This window comes from Tympanuchus pallidicinctus, unplaced genomic scaffold, assembly GCF_026119805.1.
Source record: "Tympanuchus pallidicinctus isolate F22 unplaced genomic scaffold, pur_lepc_1.0 scaffold3, whole genome shotgun sequence".
Taxonomy (NCBI): domain Eukaryota; kingdom Metazoa; phylum Chordata; class Aves; order Galliformes; family Phasianidae; genus Tympanuchus; species Tympanuchus pallidicinctus.
The window spans coordinates 5,204,372-5,223,241 of NW_026294747.1; the positions used below are offsets into that span (position 1 = coordinate 5,204,372).

An 18,870-nucleotide genomic window follows, 5' to 3' on the forward strand; every position below is an offset into this window, starting at 1 on the left:
TGCCTCCAGAAAATGAGGGTCCCCGCTCCCTAAAAATAGGATTCTGCAAAGAGGCCTCCACCAGGCTGCCCCCTCTCCCCCCCCCCCGTGCTTCATCTCTTTTTTTGTTGTTGTTTTGTTTTTTTTTTTTTTTTTTTTTTTTTGTGTTTGTTTTGTTTCTGTTTTGTCTCTGTATTTTACACACCATTTGGATGTTACCGTCACATGAAGAAGAGAGAGACCTGAACAAGATCACGGCTAAGAGCTCTAGAGTTAAAAATGAACACACAGCCCCGAGGTGATGGGGGACGGGGGGAGGACGTGGGCACCCTGCCCCACTCCCTTCTTTGGGGACCCCTCACCCCTCAGCTCTGTGCGGCCCTTCCCCAGGCGCATGGCTCTCCTCTGTTATGTTAAAAAAAGAGAGGATGTGGTAAAAATACAAATGTCCCTAAAAGCATCGTCGTCGTCATTATTATTATTATTATTATTACTGTCGTAGCAGAATTATGACTTCGCTCCAGATTGTCCATAGTGGTCTGATGGGGCTCTCCGGTGGACTCACTGGTGGTGGGACAGGGACAGTGCCACTGTGACCCAGGGCCACTTGGAAGGGCAGCACCCCTGTGATGGCTGCTCCTTGGGTTTGGCACGGGGTTCCCCACGCGATGAATGAACCCCAGCAGCTGGGGCACAGCCACTGATGCTTACAGGAACGTCCCAACCTTGAGGATGTCCCATCCTGGGGATGTCCCGACCAAGGGGACATGTGCCACGTGGCAGCAGGAAGACTGGGGTGCAGAGTCCCCATGGTGTCCCCAGGCGGGCAGGGGTGGCCTGTGTCCTGCCAGAGAACGTTGTGATGTACCCACGGGACTCTGGGGACACCTGCAGACCACCTTATCCCTGACACCCAGCAGAGCAGGGAGCCCTTTGAGGGGTGCCAAGCAGTGCCATCTGCGCTCCTGTAGCACCCACACCATGGGTACCTGGCATCGGGGATGCTCGTCACGGTGCCGAGGGAGCTTAGGGACACTGCTGGCACTGTGCCGGCCGGATGCTAGCCCCCAAAGCCACCAGTGGGGACAATGACAACAGGGATGGCGATGGTGGCACTGCTCCATCCTCATGCAGTGCCCACAAGGAAGGTGGTGCATGTCAGCCCAGGAGGGGACACTGTGCCAGGTGCTCCTACCAGGGGTGACAACTTGATAGCACGGTGCGAGGGGGCAGGGGATAAGCCAGGAGGGAGGTAAAGCAGCAAACCCCACCAGAGGCAGTGATGAATGCTCCTGCTTTGGCAAACGAACCGCGGCATGGCTTCCAATCCCTTGGGTGTCCCCGGGGTGGGGACGGGGCAGGATGCGGGGACATCATCCCGCTAGGGTGACACTGGCGGCTAGGAGAGGTTGTGTTGAGTGGGAAGGGAGGGGAGCTTGGCTTGGACCCTCCCGCCCTTACACCAGCAGCCTCCCAAAATGTGGGGTGACACTGGGGTGAGGGCTCTGGGGACTGTGGCTGGAAGCACTCGCACAAGTCTTGACTTGCAGTGGGGACACGAGGACAGGGATGTCCCCAGCGCCGTCCCCAGTGCCGTCCCCAACACTGGAGGCTCAGGCTTTCAGCTGGTGCCACTGCGCCACCGCCTGCCGGGGCCGCGCAATCATGTCCTTCCAGTGCTTCACCTCGCCAGGGCCACTCTTCCAGGACAGGTAGATCTGCAGGGGACACAAGACATCAGCGCAACGCAGCGGCCCATCCACCCATCCGTCCAACCCCTTGGGGACAACAGTGCCGCTGCACTTCCCCCGTGAAACCCTCACAGACTCAACGCGGTGCCTCTCTGCGGCAACAGTGGTTGTGCTCGTTTGTCATCTTTAGCTTCAAGCAAATTAAACCTTGGTTGTCTTCATTTTGCCTCCACCACGGTGGGGACACAGCGGGGACCCACCTTGCCAATGACGTCGTTGCGGCTCAGCCTGTCCTTGTCCATGACGGTGATGACAATGGTGGTCTCGCGCAGTCGCTCCGTGGGGATGTCAAAGGAGAAGGACTCGTTGAAGACAGGGTTCAAGCACCTCTTCATCACCACTGTCTTCTTCTTCTCCACACGCTTGTCCTTGTACATCAACCACACCTTCACGTAGGGGTCTGGGGGCACAGTGTGGTGCTCAGCTCCAGCCAGGCAGACATCACCATCCCGGCCCCCCAAATCGAGCACTGGGTGTGATGCCCAACATGCTCATACCTGATGTGCCCCCGATGTCCATGGCTTTGAGATTCCGTGCCTTGATGATGTTCACCACAATGGAATTGGCAGAGGGGTTGTAGCACAGTGACAGCAGGAGTTCTCCTCGGCTGCCCTGTGGAGCACACAGAGGCTGTCAGGGCCTCCCCAGCCCCAAGAGGGGCTCCCTGGGATAGCCTCAGTCCTGCAGGGCACCCATAACCCTCAGGGTCCCACCAGGCAGCCAGGGTGGTGGAATGGGTTGGGCATGAAGAGCTGGCCCAAGACTGGGCTTTGGGGCTGGGCAGAAGGAAAAGTGGCCATCACCGGGGAAATGTTCTAGGGTCACTACCAGTGGGACATTTTGGGGGGCCATAGCCAGTGAGATGATCTTGAGGCCATCCCCAGTAGGATGCTTCTGCGAAATCCCCAAGTGGGACTTTTTTGGGGTCATTCCTAATGGGACACTGCTGAGGTCAGCCCTTGTGGTACACGTTGGGCCAACCTCAGTGGCACATTTAGTGCAATCCCCAGTGTGTCTCTTTTGGGGCCAGCCTCAAGTGGGACATTTCCTGAAGAAGGAAAAGAAATCTTTCATTTTAGGTCTGCCCGAAATATCTCATTTTGACCCCAAACGAGGACTTAACCCTAATGGGACATCAGAAGGACAGTCACAGCCCCCAGGGCCCCTCCCCATGGGCCTTACGCTGCCGTCGCTGCAGGGCTTCAGGTCCTTCCAGAAGGTCTGCATCTGGGTGAGGTCCACCTTGTTGAGGGGGATGGACACCTCCCCAATGGGGTCGTTACGGCTGAAGCGGTCATAGTCCAGGACCTGAAGGTACAGCACCCGCTGCACCACCTTCTCGTAGGGGAACCCTGCGCCGGAGACGGAGGCCATGAGGTGACACCCACGGTTGTTGGTGTCCATCCCTTTCCCTGCCAGCCCATACCTTCAAAGAGGAAAGTCTCATTCCAGTGTGGGTTGAGGTTCTTCCGCTTCACCTTGGTCTCCAGCTTGTGCTTCTTGTCAGGTAGCAGGTAGATCTTGACAAAGGGGTCACTGGTGCCGCTGAAGTCCTTGGCTGGCAGCTCCTGTGCCTTCATGATCTTGACAGTCAGGGTGGACTCCTGGAAGTTGTAGCCCACGCTGAATTGGATGCGGCCCAGGTTCTCCCGGTTGGAGCCATCATGGCCTTCATCATCCTCGGAGCCTGGCGAAAGCTGTGAGAAAGGGACAAGGAGCAGTGAGTGGGGCCGTTGTTCCCATCCCAGCTGCTCTGGCCGCACCGCACAGAGCTCCAAGTGCTGGCTCCTGCAGTTCGGCGGCTGTCAGCAGGCATCAGCCCGTCTCCCATCTCCCATCTCCACCCGCGGGCATCTCCTCAGCTGACCCCTGTCTCCCCTCCAGTGGAACGGGGAGCACCAATTAGCCAAATCCCTCCTGACAGTGCAGCCATCATGTCCCCGTGAGGGGGGCACAGCCAGCAAGCTATGACCAGAGAAGGGGCAGCCAACCCCACGGCAGAGCCCCTTCCCACCCCAGGACCCACCATAAGCATCTCACTGGTCAGGGAGTTCACCAGGTCGGAGACAGAGGAGCGTGGCTCCGTCTTGCGATCAGACTCATCCTGCTGTGTCTGCCCGGGCACAGGTGCTGTGTTCACTGCCTTGCCACCAGCTGGCAACCTGCAGGGAGAGAAGGAGTGCCCTAGAGGGGGGCGGAGGGGAACAGGAGGTGCCTGCAGCACGGGGTGTGCCAGATCCAGGCTGCAAGATGCTGGCAGCCTGCAGCAGCCTGCTGCCCTGGATGCCCCACAATCTGTGCCAGCACATGGGTCTCTCAAACCTGGCATGCCACCAGCGTGGTATGGCACCGCCACTGGTCCCCTTAGTGTGACCAAGCCCAGTTGCTTTATGCCACAGTGCCTGGTTGATAAGTGTCCCCTTTGCTGTCACCATTGACCCGGGGTCCTTCAGCCCCCTCTGTCCCTGTGTGGATCCCAGGAGCTGGGCATGGAGTTGCGAATGGACAGAGCAGCAATGGGCACACGCCAGGACCACGCTGCCACGATGCACGATGGGGACATGGGCACAGAGTGGTTGGGACAGATCCAAGGAAGGAGGGGATGTGCACCCCAGCTGCAGGGATAGCATACGGTATGGGGGCACATTGACAGACGGAGCACGGCGGTGCCAACCCTGGGGCAAAAAAGGCACGGGCATGCAGGCACCCATCAGCACGGCAAGCACACGCAGCACTGATGGAAATGTTGGAGACCTGGGGTGGGAGGGGAATGGTGGCGGCACAGGGACAGCCCCCTCGCACAGGCAGACAGGGAGGACAGAGAGAGCTGGGGAGGCAAAGTCAGGTTAAGAACAGAGCCAAGGTGCCTGGAGCTGCCTGGTGGTGTGCGCTGAGCCAGCAAGAGAAAGGGAGGAAGAGCGAGAGAGGAGAGGAGGAGCGACTTCTGCAGTGGGCCTGGTGGGAGGGAAGGGAGAGAGAGGAGCGGGACGCACGGAGAGGTCGGCTGCTGGCACGGGAGATGTGCTGTGGTGCTCCTCCAGGATGGGCTGCAAGGAAAGGAAGGAGCTGAGAGATGGGGACAGATGGACGGAGACGTCACAAGGCGCAGAGCTGTCCCTGCTGCGGGGCCACGAGATGGAGGAAGGAGATGGAAGTGTTGGTCATGTGACGGCGGCACTGGGGAACTTGCTAAAACATGGAGCAAAACCAAGGCAAGCGGGGTAAAAATAGCTGGTGGGAGAGAATGGGGCCACCGCCTTTTCACGGCGATCGTGCCGGGAGGCACAGCTGCTCTCCTCTGAGGTGGCACTGCCACCAACATGAGGACTCCTGGTGCCACTTGGGAGCTTGAGGTGGCCCCAGAAGAAGCCCCAGAGTGGAGGCACAGCTCCCACGGAGCCATCCCTGCGTGTGCACCACAGTGTGGTGCAGTATTTTGGGGATCCCCTTGTCCCGGCAGTGCATCCTCTCCTGGCACGGTGCCCTGAACCCCCCAGCATGCGGCCATCAGTGATGGGGATGGGGATGGACGGAGGGAAGGAGGGAAGGATGGGGAGGAAGGGGTCAGGGTGTGCTCGGCGTTGCCGCTCTAGCGGGGAGAGCTGCAGCCGTCGCCGTGCCCGCTGCCTGGTCGCTCCAACCTGGGCGCTCCGCGAGGCCGGCCGCCTCCTCCTCCTCCTCCTCCACCCTGCGTCTCGTCCTCCTGCAGGACTGCCCTCTTCCTTCCTCCTACCTCTTGTCCCCCTGAGCGTTCGGCTGGTTCGGCTGCGTCCCAGCGGGTTGCAGATCGGGGATATTGGCAAAGTCATCTTGCTCTGAGAGTCCCAAAACCAGGGATAACACCACCATCCGGCCTTCCCTGCCCGGCGGGGAGGGAGCAAGACGGAGGGAGAGAAAGAGAGAGAACACAGCATCAGGATGGGGACTACAGGTCGGGATGGACCGGGAGCGCAGCCCCTGCAGAGGAAATGGCATCTGGGGGTGGGTGAGGGCCGTGGGGTGACAGGTGTCAGTGGCATCCTGGGGCCAAGATGGCACCACGGTGCCAAGTAAAGAAAGCAAAAAGCAAAAGCAGCGTTAACGGCTCCACAGAATGGTCATAGCTCACTTGGTGCGTCCCAGCTCTGGGTGGGGTCTCCCACACAAACTGGGGCTGGAACCCATCGAAACAGAGAGCAACACGACCCTGGGGACGGCTGATGAGCCTCAGCTATAAATCAGGAGGCTGGAGGGAGAGGGCAGAGCCTGTGAGACACAGCGGAGCACAGAGGGGGTCTCCACCGGCAGTGAGCTGGGGATGGATGAAGGGATGCCTGCAGCTGAGGGGACCCTTGCATCAGGGGAGGTGACTACAGGGAGGATGCAGAGGATGGGATATACCGAGCAGTGACGGCATCCCATGGCAAAATATGGGGACAGTGCGCAATAAGATACGGGGAGAGCACACGGTGAGATACAGGGATGGCATGGAGCACCCTGCAGCCTGAGCGGGCACCGAAACTGGGGCCATGCAGCTGGGCACCCCACACAGGGGGACTGTCACCGTTGCATCCCCTCATCCCACGGAGCTGACGGGACCCGTGGGCACCGAGCCAGGTTGGGCAGATGGGAGCCCTCCCTGAACCCCTGCCGTGGGCTTTACCCAAGCCTGAAGGAACCGCCGGGGAGAGGAGGAGCCCGCGAGCGAACTTACAGGAAGGACTTCATGTCCAAGCCACGGTTGCGTATTTGCCCCACCACGTGGTCCCAGCTGCCGGGGTTGGAGCGGCTCGTGCGCTGCTTGGAGCTGGCAGCGATGCCCTGGCGCACTTGGCCACCGCGGGAGCCCCGGGGGTTGCTGGCGCTGCCGGAGGAGCTGCTGTGGGCCTGGAGGTGGCCCAGGCTCTGGCTGGTGGTCGGCTGGCTGTGGTTGCTGCGCTGATGCTGGCTGAGGGGCTGCTGCAGGCTTTGCTGGCGCATGAGCGTGCGGGGCCTCTGGCATTTAGGGTCGCCTGCTGAGGTGGGGATATACTCAAGGGTAGTGGCTGTGGACAGGGTGGAGTCCTCGAAACTTAGGGAGAGGAAGGGCAGAGGAGAGGAGAGAAAGGAGAAGAAGGTGAAAGGGCAAAATTGGAGGAAGGAAAAGAAGAGAGTTAGCGAGAAGATGCCCCAGTGCAGGGAGCACTCTGGCAGGGGCCAGAGGCTACAGCCAGCGGTTTCTCTGCCTCCCGGCTGCAGCACAGCCTCTCTGCGCTCCCGCGCTGCCATCTCACCACTGCCGCCTGCCCGGTGTGTTCGCAGCGCCTGTCTGACCTCCTCTGCCAGCTGCGTAATGAGGCTGCTGCTGTGGGAAGGCGGGTCCCTTGGTGCCACACGGCGCCGCTCACGTGCTGCAGCCAGCCCGCCCTGTCCCCGTTACCCCATCCCTCCCAGCACAGCAGCACCCAAGATGCGTGGCACCACCGTCCCCGGAGCACCTCAGCATGCTGGCATGGCACAGTGCACCACACGTTCCCAAGGGTGAAGCCGGGCACAAACAGAGCACAACAGGCACACAGCAACAGGGAGAGCAGATGGATCCCACTGGGTTGGCGCAGATGGGGATGCGCATTGCTGTTGGGCACCCTTGGGATGCCCGTGACTCTCGTGGATGGTGACAAATTGTGGCGCTGGGTGCTGCCCACGTGCAGAGCAGCAGGTGCGTGGCATGGTGCCGTTGCGCTGAGTAAGGGCATGCAGCCCAGCCAGCCTGGCTAAAGCCTTGAGGGGGTCCTTGGTGCAGGGGGGAGCCTTCTTCAGAAGCAGCCTCCCTCCCCAGCACCATGGCTCCTTTGTTGCCCAGGGGCCAGCGGGGCAAAGCTGTGCCGCTGTGCACTGCAGCAGTGGGGAGGCAGAGCTGCAGGCAGTGTAAATTTTGTATATATGCATATATATATATATATACACATGTATATTATATATATATATATATATATATAAATTTAAAAAAAAAGGGGAGGGGGGGAAAGATAAAGAAAGAGTGAGAGGTGGAAAAAAGAGAGAGAAGAGGGAAGGGAGTGGAGAGCTGGGACAGATCTGGCCCTGAGGCCCCTGGGGCCCAAAGGCACGTGGGGCGCTGTGCCTCCTCCGCGCCCGCCGCCGACCTCCTTTCAGTTTCCTATCAAATCTGAAATTAGTTCCTTTTACAACCTCTCCATCATGGGAAACTAAATCTGGCTCTGCTCGGCCCCAAGCCAGCTGGAAGCTCCGGATCTGCCAACACCGCACCACGTGGGAGGCACCCAGGGACAGGGCACTGCAGCCCCCAAACCTGTCCCCGTGGGGTTCTGGGGGGCACTGAGGGGCTGGGAGGCGGTGACACTGGAAGGGCACTGAGTGGCTGAGGGTGATGCCACCAGAGGGCACTGAGTGACTGTAAGATGGTGACGGAAGGACGGCACTGAGTGGCCATGGGATGGTGGCACAGGGAGGGCACGGAATGGCCTTAGTACGATGACACCAAGTGCTACCCACGTGGCTCCTGCCAGGACGCCTTGCACAAGAGGAACCCTATCCCACAGCAACACCCGAATGCAAGTAGGCTGTGTGCAAAGATGCCAAAAAATCCCAAGGGCTTTGAGGGCGGCACTGCCATCCCCTTAATTGTCCATCCCCCTGCACCTGCCTAAGTGCACCACGCATCCCGCAGAGCTCAGCAGCATCCAGCACAGCCATGCTGCCCTGGGCCCTGCCCCAGCATCCCCACATCCTTTGCCGGCATGTTTTTGGGATCTGAACCCAGCGACCGATGGAGCAGGGGCTGCTGCAGCCCCAGCTTGAGGAGGTGGAGAATACAGAGACATCGAGACCCTGGCCAGCAACCTGCTGCCACCACTTTTTCCCCTAAAGCTCAGATCGTGCCCCAGTGCACGGGGTTGCACTGTGGATGGCACCCGGACGGCGGAGCAGCGTGTCCCTGTGATGTCCCAGCACCGCAGGGATGTGGGCGAGCGGCTCCTGACCCCCTGGGAGGGGAGTGGAGAGGGGGGCATCCATCCGGGAGGGCTGTGCGTGCTCACTCACTTGGACAGGCTGAGCTTCCCTGCGGCCAAGTGGCTCTGCACCGTGTGCCAGCGGCCCCTCGCTGCCTTCCCTGTGCCGGGCTCGCTGTGCGCAGAGATGCTGCTCCTCATGCCGTCCTCGGCGCACTGCTGCTTGTCCCCGGGGCGGCCGTCGCGGTCCCCGGCCAAGCCTGCGGTGGCCGATGCCGTCAGCTTAGCCCCTGATAACAGAGAGCCACTGGGCCGGGCCGGCAGACGGACCCCCCCAGGACAGACATGGAAAGGGGCCGGATAGACAGACGGACGTGTCGGGGAGCCATGGTGTGCGGAGGGACAAGGAGGAGGGCACAGAGCCAGAGGTGGACAGACAGACAAGGGACGGACAGAGAGAGAGAGAGAGAGAGAGAGATACATCAGCACTGCCAAAAAAATAAATCAAAATAAACGGGCTGGGGGAGGAAGGGGGGCCTGGAAGGCGTGCGGGGCAAAATGGTACAAATCCAAAAGGGAAAAAAAAAAACAAACCAAAAAACCAAAAGACAAAGGGGAAAGGAGCCCTGTCCAAAACGTGCAACACCACCCCTGCTGCCGGGGGCCCCGGGGTTGCTCGTCTCCATGGGGCTGCCCATGGGGTGGGGGGGAGGAGGAGGAGGAGGAGGAGGAGGAGGAGGAAGGCGTGTGGGTGCTGCCCATGTAGTCATAGCCAGGTAAGGAGAGACTCACTTGAGGGAAAGGCGCGGGTCACCGTATGGGGCGTAAGGTGAAATGTTTAGAATAAACTCCTTGGGAGGGTACGAGCTCCATTTCTGCTGCACTGTGTTGTCATTGTTATTCCAAAAGTCTCTGTCTAGATCGCTACAGCAGACCGTGGGGAGGGAGAAAGAAGAGGGAAATACAAGAGAGAAAGCTGAATTCCTGCCAGGGGGAGCGCAGCCCCCCGCCCCGGCTGGGCCCTGTGGAGAGAAACAGACAAGACGGATGGGCGGACGGATGGCTGCAGAGAGATGGGAGCAGGCTGAGGGGAGAGAAGGGTGCAGAGGGTTAGAGAAATGCGGTGCAGGGCTGCTTCCCAGCATTCTGGCAGCCGGATCCGGAGAGGGACGCAGCAGTGAGTAGAGGGGATCCCATTGCCAGAACCGTCCCCCCTGTGTGCTCCTTTTGGCACATCGTGTCTGGACACACAGGGACCCCATCCTGTGCCCTGCCATTATCCACACAGGTGAAGCGTGCTCCATCCCCACGGTGTGTGAGTGTCCCTCACGTGCTCCCCAGCTCCAGTGCCACAGCGGCACCCCATTCTGCTGCTGGGGGCCATGGTGACACCTCTGCTCCAACCAAGGGAACAGCAGCTCTCTGCAGGGCACTGCAAGACCAGAGATGCTTTGGCATAATTGCAGACCACGCACTGCTCGGTATCCCCAGCTTAAAAATCACTGGGACAGCCACCTCTGTCCCCATGGTGCGTCCTCCCATGGATGCCCTGATCCTGGTGTCCCCACACGTCCATGGATGACAGCAGGCAGGGCACTGTGGCACTGTGGCAGTGCCATCCCAGCCCCTCTCCCCCTGCCTTGGCACCTACTTGATGGTTTTCTTCTCACTGCGGCCTCGGCTGGAATCTGGTGTGCCCACAGTCTCCAGGGATGTCTTGTACCGTTTTCCCTGTGGGGACAGCAGAGGGGTCAGAGCCAGGCGCTGCCCCCAGGTCGGAGGAGGTAATTTCAGGCTTAATTGACCCCGGGTTAGTTGATTTGCAATTCCCAGCATAAGGGATGTGGTGGCACACACAGAGGAACTGGGGCTCTGAATCGGGGCAGCGCTGTACTGTGATTTTCAACGGATGCTCAGCAGGGAGGAGCACAATTAGCGAGCTAGGAGGTTATAGTAGGACACAGGCACAGGGACGGGGATGGGCTGGCTGTCCTGCTACGGAGCATGGCCGCCCTGCTGCCCCCGGGTGCGCTCACCACCTGCACCCTGCCCCACAGACACTTACCAGTCTGCGCTGGCACCACTGGCAGATGCCACACAGGATGATGGTGACGCTAAGGCTGATGGTGATGATGGCCGAGACAAGGATGACATCGCGGGAGGGGGCCCCTGGGGAGGAGCAGAGCAGAGCTGAGGCTGGGGGACCTAAGGGTGGACGGACGGCCCTTCTGGGGACCCACAGCCACTCCACAGCACCTGTGGCGTGGGCACAAATGGGGAGAGGATCACTAGGGACACTTGGCAGGGCCACCACTCTGCCCCACTGCACTGCGGGGTCTGGTGGGACCCCATCCCTGGCACCCATGGCATGGCCGCTACCTGACTGTAGCTGCTGTTTTCAGAGGCTGTATGTCCGTGAAAGAGGTAGATGAGCAAATGCTAAAAGTTCAGAACAGAAATAGCAGTTACTTTGTCAAATGGATTCCTAATAACTTTAAAACCTGGCCACAGTGCCATCCATGTCCAGACATCCCCACCACCAACGTGGACAGAGAGGCTGGAGCGAGCCCACCCCGAGCCATGCTGCAGTATAAATATTAAACAATAATGGTTAATAATTAATTCACCCGCAGTCCTTGTTATTGTAATGAAATTTGCCAGCGGCTCCGGCGCTTTCATGAGTCACGGCAGCTGGACCCCACACCCTGCTCCCACGCCTGAAGCCCACAGGGGGACAACAGGTGACAAAGCACTGGCAGCCCCCATCCTTGGGGGGCGAGGCAGGGGGCACGGTGGCACTAAGAGTTGGATGAGTGCCTCTGGAGCTGGGTGCCCGGAGGGGCCAGCAGGTGATGGTGCCACCAGGGATGGGTGGCACTGTGGGATGGAGACCTGGGATACACATGTGCTACAGAATGGGCGGGGAGGGAGGGGGGGATCCGGCGCTTGGTCACGAGGCCCCGTGTATAGAACCCGCTTAGCAACTGTTGCCTAGGAGGGAATTTGGGACCAGCCCTTAATTTCTAACATTTAGAAAGAGCCATGGAGGAGCGTGGCGCTTAGCGCAGTGCTGGAGGCAATGGGACTGAGCCCTGCTCGCAGCTGCCCCGTTTGGGGACATGGTGCCAGGGACACCATCCTGGCATTGCATCCCAGTGCTCCAAGCACTGAGAATCCACCGTGCTTCTGCCCTTCTGGTATCCACTGTATCCCCGAGGGAAGGGCAGATGGGAAGGTGCCAGCTGGAAAATGCAGCTCCAGTGATGCAAGTGCATGGACACAGGGACTGAGCCTGTGCCAGTGGCTGCCACTTCTCACAGGGTCAAGTTCATCTCTAGTATAATCCCATAAAGGGAAATTAAAAGGGAGAAGGACAGCGTGCTGCAGGCACAACACTGAGGATTATCCCTCTTAGAGTGAAGGAGAAAGCAGAGGATGCTGTCACCAAGGGGACTTTGGCTCCTGCCCCGGTGACATCGCAGGGTCACACGCTCCCAGCACCGCTGGGCAGTGCTGCAGCAGCGCTCACAATGAGTTGTTTTCCAGTCAATTAGCATCGCTTAATTAAGCAGAGAAGCCGAGCGCAGAGCTCCCGGCTCGTCCCCAGCTGCAGGTGCTGCCCGGCGCGCAGGGAGGCGGCACGGGGGGAGACGTGGCCCCTGGCTGAGAAGGGTGGGCACCCCTATGATCGTTGTCACGCTCACAGCACTTCCAAAAGGGCACGGAGGTAAAAAACGGCCAATTCCCCAAATGTTCTGCGGGGAGCATCAAAGCACGGAGCCTCCTCTCGAAGCTCCCAAAATAACCCCCGCCTGCTGCGCTCCCGGGAAGCGCGATCGCAGCCGTTCCCCGTAGCCGGCGTGCACGGCTCCGCGCCGAGGCTCTGTCGCGTGCCAAGCGCCGACAGCGGAAGGGGAAGCGGGCGAGGGTTCCAAGAGAGCCCGCAGCCACCGAGGGATGAGATGGCGAGCCCAGGGATGGAAATGGGGCTCCCGGTCCCGGTGGGTGTGGGCTCAGAGCATCGCTGTGCGCTACAGGAGCACCGCCCCGCGCTGCGCCGTGCAACGGGGCAGGAGTGAAGTGGCCGCGGTGCTACAGCGGGGCTTCCCAGATGCCGCTCGCCTGGTGCCACGCTGTTCGTTCCTCCCTTGCTCATCCTCCTACCCATTTGCTAGATATTTTCCAAAGCTCTTATTTTTAGGTTGCAGCTGAGAAGCTGCGAATTTGCAGCTTTGTGCTCCTGTGCAGGATGCAGGGGGAGCTGCGATGGAAACCCCCAGAAGGAGAGTGCAGAGTGGGCACGGCCACCCGCCCAGCCCAGTGCTGCTGGTGACCACCCAGCAAGCTGCTGGCCATGCTTTCAGCACCTGTCTCCACCGAGCACTGCTGCTCATCATGCTAGGAGCGCCCAGGGCGAGAGGGTTGGGAACAGGCGTCTGCTTTCCATCTGTGCATTTGTCTGCCTATCCGCAGGCCCCCCTCTCCAACACACCCATCCATCTCTCCAGCCACCCGTCCATCCCTTGTACACAGCTGTCTCTCCATCCAGCCATCTGGCCAGCCCCTGGAGCTGCCAGTCTGTCCATCCCTGTCCCCATCCACACCAAGCTGCCCACCCCAGGGACCCACACCACTTCCCCGGTCCCTCTCCACTGGCACCCGCTGGGAATGCCAACACTTCAGTTGCAAAAGGTGGCAGCAGTGCCTATGGGCACCTTTCCAAAATACCAGCATCGTGCCCTCCTGGTGCCACAAACCCTTTTGCAGCATGGCACAGGGAGGGGCAGTGGGGACCCCCAGGGCTCCATGTCCTCATGCCCACGTCGGCCGGGTGCATCCGCACGCAGAGGGCAGCATGTGGATGCACTCTTCCCCCAGTGCTCTCCTGCAGTCAGGTTATTTTCAGCTCAGGATTTCCGGAGACATGCGTGATTTCTCTTCTTTGTGCTTCCCGCTTCTGATGAGCACCTGAGCCCCCCAGAACTTTGCGTACCCACAGATACCCAGCCATCAAACCAAGGACTACCTTTCTTGTCAGCATCCCAGCTCCTGACATCCTTGTGACATCCCGTGTCCTCCAGCACAGATAGCTCTGGCTCAGCCCCAGCTGTCTTCCCAAAACATGGCCCCATGTGTACAGCCTCCTCCTTCTCCTCACCCCCACCTCCACGGAGGGACTGTGAGCTGCACCCTCAGTGATGCACTCAGACCCCAGGACAGTGGGAATGGTCTCCTATGGCGGGTCCCCATCTCCCTCTCCATCTTCATGCATCCCACCACAGGAATACCCTGGCTTGGACGGAGAGAACCGTGCCACATGCTTTGCCCTCCCTCTCTCCCTCCCTCAATGCCTCGGCTCCGTCTCCAGCAGCGCCATCAGCCGCTTCCCTTTCAAACCTCATTAACTCCCCCCAAGGTGACCCGCTCCCTCCTGCAGCAGGGCCAGGAACAGAGCTGCCCGGGGATGATACCCAGGGACAGGGGGACCCCGCACGCTCCCGGGGCACCCCAAGCTCACAGCTGGTGGCACTGCATGATGGAACGATGGCACCATGGGGCACAGGACCAAGCTGCCGTGCCCCCAGCACACCATGCCCCACGGTGTGCCCTCAGCCTTGTCCCCAGGTCCCCGCTGTTCCTGCTCAGTACTCAGGCTGGCGCTCTGCCTTTGTACACAGCCACCGTGCACCAGCCCCACTGTCTGCTCTTCGAAAGCCCTTCCCCTGCTGAATTCATCTATAATAGATATTGGAGCTGAGCCCCCAAGGGCTGGGGGTTGGCAGTGATATTATCTGCATCTGTCTTCATTCCCCTCTCTCTCCCCGCCCTTCTCCAGCAGGCTGAAAAGCCGCGAGAGCAGGCGGTGGAAAGCCACCTCTGGTTCCGCTCTGCTCCTTGGCACTGGGGGATCGACCACAGCTCCCCATCTCCATGTCCCTGCGTCCCCATCAACTGGCCCATATCCCCATCCCCATTCCTATCCTTATCCTTATCCTGATCCCTGTCACTATCTCTGTCCCCATCTCCATCCCAGGCACTCCCATGGGCACCCCACTTCCATGGGAACAGGACAGAGCTCCATGGGGACACAGGTACAGGCAGGGAATGTGCAGGACACAGCAGGTGCCTGGCTCCTGGCAAGGCACACTGGGTTATTTATCTGCACCCGCAGGGACGAGGATGCAGGTGGGGAGCGAGGACAAGGATGCAGGTGGGGAGCAGGGACAACAGCTCCCAGCACCTGTCTGGGGCACAGGAATGGAGCATTTGGGTGCAGTTGCTGTGGGAGAGGGGAAGAGGAGGTCTCACCCATTGTGCAAATAGCTAGTGACACTGAAATTACCCTCATCACCCCGTGCGTCTCCTCCACAACAACAACAGTGCTGGCTGTGCCCATGGAGAGCGCAGCACTGGGGAGAGAGTGCTGCTGGCACCTGGTCCCTATGCTGTCCTCCTCTTGGCACCCCAGCTGTCCTCAAGGCCACCTATATCCAGTGGCTTGGCCATGGGTGCCAAACTCAGAGGGGGAATGGAACCATGGAGCAGCAGAGGGGCAGGCAGGCGAGCAGCGAGCAGAGCAGATGGTGCCCTGGTGTCAGCCTCTGCGGCACCCTGATGCTATAGGGCCAGTTTTGTAGGGATGCCCCACGTAGTGGGAGAGCCAGGAGTGGGACCAAGGGACAGAAGGGGTGTGTGCTCTGTCCCAGTGCCAACCTTGTGAAGGCACAGCAGACACAGGGGGCAAGGAGGATGTGACTCCAGGAGCAAATTGGGGGAGCATTGGAGGGGGAATGAATCCAGGTGCAGAGTCTGGGCTGCAGAAAGGGTGAGCAAGGGGCTGCTGGGCACCTGTCCCATCTCCCCACTGTCATCACAATGCCGGGTGACCTTGGGCCACCGGCCGATCCCGCAGGGCATCCCAGCCGGGCAGTGACACCGAGCGGGCGACAACGTCCCCTCGAAGGCTGTTAGTGCTGCCGCCCGCCACGGGAGACAATGCGTGGTGCTGCCCCTCGGCGCGGCTGCATCCCGCAGGCCTGCAGCTCACGGTGCTCTGCCACGCGTCCCCGTGATGTCCCCATGTCCTTCTGCCGGCGGCTATCACCGAGCCATGCCGTGCCATCGCCGCTCGGGCACCGCGGTGGCCGCACCCCCGCCACCTCCTCCCCGCCAGCGCCCCACATTCTTGACGACGGGGCCGAGCGGCGCCCGGGGAGCGTGAGCTCAGCAAAACGGCGGCGTGCAGCCCCCTCCCCAAAGCACGCAGCCCAGTACGGGCGGGGGGGGAGGAAGGGGCTGCGGAATCCCACCAGGGAGGAAGCTGCGAGGTCGAGGGCTGCACCGCGGGGGAGAAAAGGGGGGGGGAAAGGAGGGGATGCTCCGCAGGAGCGTGACTCATTTGAAAGCGGCAGCGGTGACTTTCTCCGCGGAGCAGCGCTCGGTGCGGGAGAAAAAGGGGGGACCCGCGGGGCGCGGTGCCGGTGCGGGGCGGCCTCACCTGCGCTCGCAGCCTCCGGGTCGAGGTACATGGCGGCGGGGCTCGGCGGGGCTCATCAGACGGCGGCGGCTGCAGGAGGCGGCGAGGCGCGGGGCGTGGGTGCCGCGGGGGCCGCGGGGGGCGGCGGAGCGGCCGGGGCCGGCATGCGGCGGCGGGGGGGGCCCGGGAGCCTCGCGGTGTTCGGTGCTGCCCGCCCGCTGCCTGCTGCCGGCTGTGCGTGTGTGTGCGTGTGCGGGTGTGTGCCACGGTCGCGCATCCACTTGCTGCTCGCTGCTGGCGGGAGAGGAAACTGCAGCCGGCAGGGAGGGAGGGAGGGAGGGAGAGAGGGAGGAGTGGGGGAGATGGGCGGGGGGGCTCCGGTTCTGGGGACCCACCCGGGGAGTGGCGGGGATAGGTGCGGGGTGGGAGCGGATGCGCGCGGACAGCGCACGGACGCGTTAATGCGCGGTGGCACGCACGGGGAGCCGCACCCTGCCCGCTATCCCGCGGGGACACGCGTCAGGTGCCCGCTCCGCACCGCTCCCAGCCCTCGGGCTCCCGGAGCAGCCCCGCTCCTCACCGCTCCACGCCCGCTTTTCCCCGTGCCGGGGCTCTGCGGGCAGAGCGGCGGCGGAGGGCGGTGAAAAACGCGGAGCGGAGCTACGGAGCCACGGAGCGGGGCGTCCCCCCTTTCTCCCCCCCCCCTTCCCGGCCCCGCCCTTGGGCAATTTGTGCCCGGCTTTTATTGCCTCGTTAACATTTGCTATAGAGATGCAGGCGAAGAGCAAACAAACGGGAGAGCGGCTGCCGGCGGTGTGCAAACAGCGGGGCCGGCACCTTCCTGCATCCCCAGCCTCGGAGCGGGGCCGCGGCCGTGGGCCCGAGGCAGCCTCCCCGGTGGAGGCGGAGGGGCTGGGGGGCTGCTGGGGGTCTGTTCTTGCGCGCACACGGTGCGGGCAGTTGGATGGGATCGCATCCCAGCGCCTGATGGGAGCCACGGGTACGGCCCCGCGGGGAGGGGGGCTCAGTGGGAGCCATCCCGAGTCGGGCACAGCCACGAACCCGCAGTAGTTCGGGAGTTCTTGGGGCTAAACCCACGCAGGGTGGCTGTGAGCCTGCGAGCACCTGCTGGGAACAGAGAGCTCGCTTTGAACCAGGGGTGGGTGCTGAGCAGGGGGGGAGGTGGCTTTGGAGCCAGCGAGTCGCCGTGAGCCCGACTCCTGCCATGCCAACTAGGGGAAGTGTAGCTTTATTTTGATTTTTTTTCCTCTCTCCCTCCCCGTATGGGAACCTTCTCATTAAACCCTTGGCACAACCCCCTGCTTTCGCTCTGCTTTTCTCCGTTCTCTTCCCACGCACTCTCGCACTGAGCGCTGAAATCCCCGTCCCTGCGCTCAGACGTCCCGGCAGCTCCGTAACCTCCCACACCCACACAGCCGCTGCCGCCGCTGCTTCCATGGGGGCCAGGTGGGTGTGCGGCACTGCTGACTCACAGCGCCGGGAGCGCTCCCCTTCCCATCCGGTCCTGGGCTTTCCCAAGGCGGTGGAGGTGGACCTCGCTTTGTGCCTGGAGTCCCCCCGCTCCCTGCCTCCTCACGGTGGATTTATGTGCCCCAGCTCCATCTTTTTCCTCGTATGTGGCCCACGCAGCTCGGCCATACCAAAGCCCTGGGCATCCCAAACCTCTGGACTGTTAAAGCTCTGCCACCTTGAATCCCTGGGCATCCCAAATCTCTGCGTATCCCAAAGCTCTGGACAAGCAGAGCTCTGCCATCCCATATCTCTGGGCAGCCCAAAGCCCTTGGCATCCCCAGTCTCTGGACAACCCAAATCCACGGGTGTCTGAAACCCTCTGGACAATTGGACCTCTGCTACCCTGAATCCCTGGGCATCGCCAACCCCCTGGGCATCACAGAGCCCTGAACAATCAGAGCTCTACTACCTTGGGCATCTTAAACTTGTTTATTCCACACTTGTGGACAGTCAGAGCTCTGCCACCCTGAATCCTTGGGCACCTCAAAGCCCTGGTCACCCCAAATCCCCAGACAACCAGTGCTATACCATCCCCTATCTTGAGGGCAGCCCAAACTCCCGAGCGTTTCAAACCTCTGGACCACCAGAGCTCTTCCAGACCAAATCCCTGAGCATCACAAACTCCTGGACGTCCAGAGCTCTGCCACCCTGAATCCTTCGGCATCGCAACCCACTTGGCCAACCAGAGCTCTGCCATCGAAATCCTTGGATATCCCAACCCTCTGGCCATTCCAAACCATTCGACAATCAGAGCTCTGCCACACTGGGTTACCAGAACCCCTGGGTACCCCTAACCCCATCCACCCCAAACCCTAGCGAGCCCGATCCTGCCACCTCAAACCCCTGATCCCCCCACCACAGCCCAACATGCCCAATGGTCTTCATGATGTCAGCATGAGGACACTGCAGCCTCAGTCTGCCCACTCTCAGACCAAGGCTCCTCCATCCCAACCCTGCATTTCTGGGGGAGGTGCAGGCACAGGGCTTTCACCACCAAATTGCAGTCTTCAGTTCCCAGCCACTTCAGCTCTAGCAGAGCTCAGAAGAGGGTTGTTCTACATCTTTCTTCTTGCCTCCTCTTTTGTTTTGTTGATGGAGAGAAAATGAGAGGGGAACCATTTCTTCCCCTCTCTCCCTACTGAAAAAAAAAAAAAAAAAAAAAAAGAACTTTTTCTTTTCT

General features: G+C 60.9%; 1 protein-coding gene across 6 annotated transcripts; it reads right to left on the reverse strand.

Moving 5' to 3' along the window:
• Nucleotides 1-88: 88 nt before the first annotated feature.
• SYT7 (synaptotagmin 7) lies at nucleotides 89-16,309 on the reverse strand. Of its 6 annotated transcripts, XM_052696361.1 has the most exons (13): nucleotides 16,179-16,309; nucleotides 10,746-10,849; nucleotides 10,332-10,411; nucleotides 9,473-9,604; nucleotides 8,772-8,987; nucleotides 6,424-6,780; nucleotides 5,464-5,589; nucleotides 3,757-3,892; nucleotides 3,157-3,427; nucleotides 2,913-3,082; nucleotides 2,228-2,342; nucleotides 1,931-2,130; nucleotides 89-1,697 (listed from the first exon to the last, which is right to left on the reverse strand). In XM_052696361.1, the coding sequence occupies exons 1-13, from the start codon at nucleotides 16,207-16,209 to the stop codon at nucleotides 1,593-1,595; spliced, it is 2,043 nt and encodes a 680-aa protein (XP_052552321.1). In that variant the 5' UTR covers nucleotides 16,210-16,309; the 3' UTR covers nucleotides 89-1,592. The 6 variants fall into 6 exon arrangements, with proteins under 6 accessions (XP_052552321.1, XP_052552324.1, XP_052552320.1 ...); XM_052696364.1 differs by lacking the exons at nucleotides 5,464-5,589; nucleotides 6,424-6,780 and having other exon boundaries at nucleotides 16,179-16,308; XM_052696360.1 differs by lacking the exons at nucleotides 10,332-10,411; nucleotides 10,746-10,849; nucleotides 16,179-16,309 and having other exon boundaries at nucleotides 9,473-10,325.
• Nucleotides 16,310-18,870: the final 2,561 nt, after the last annotated feature.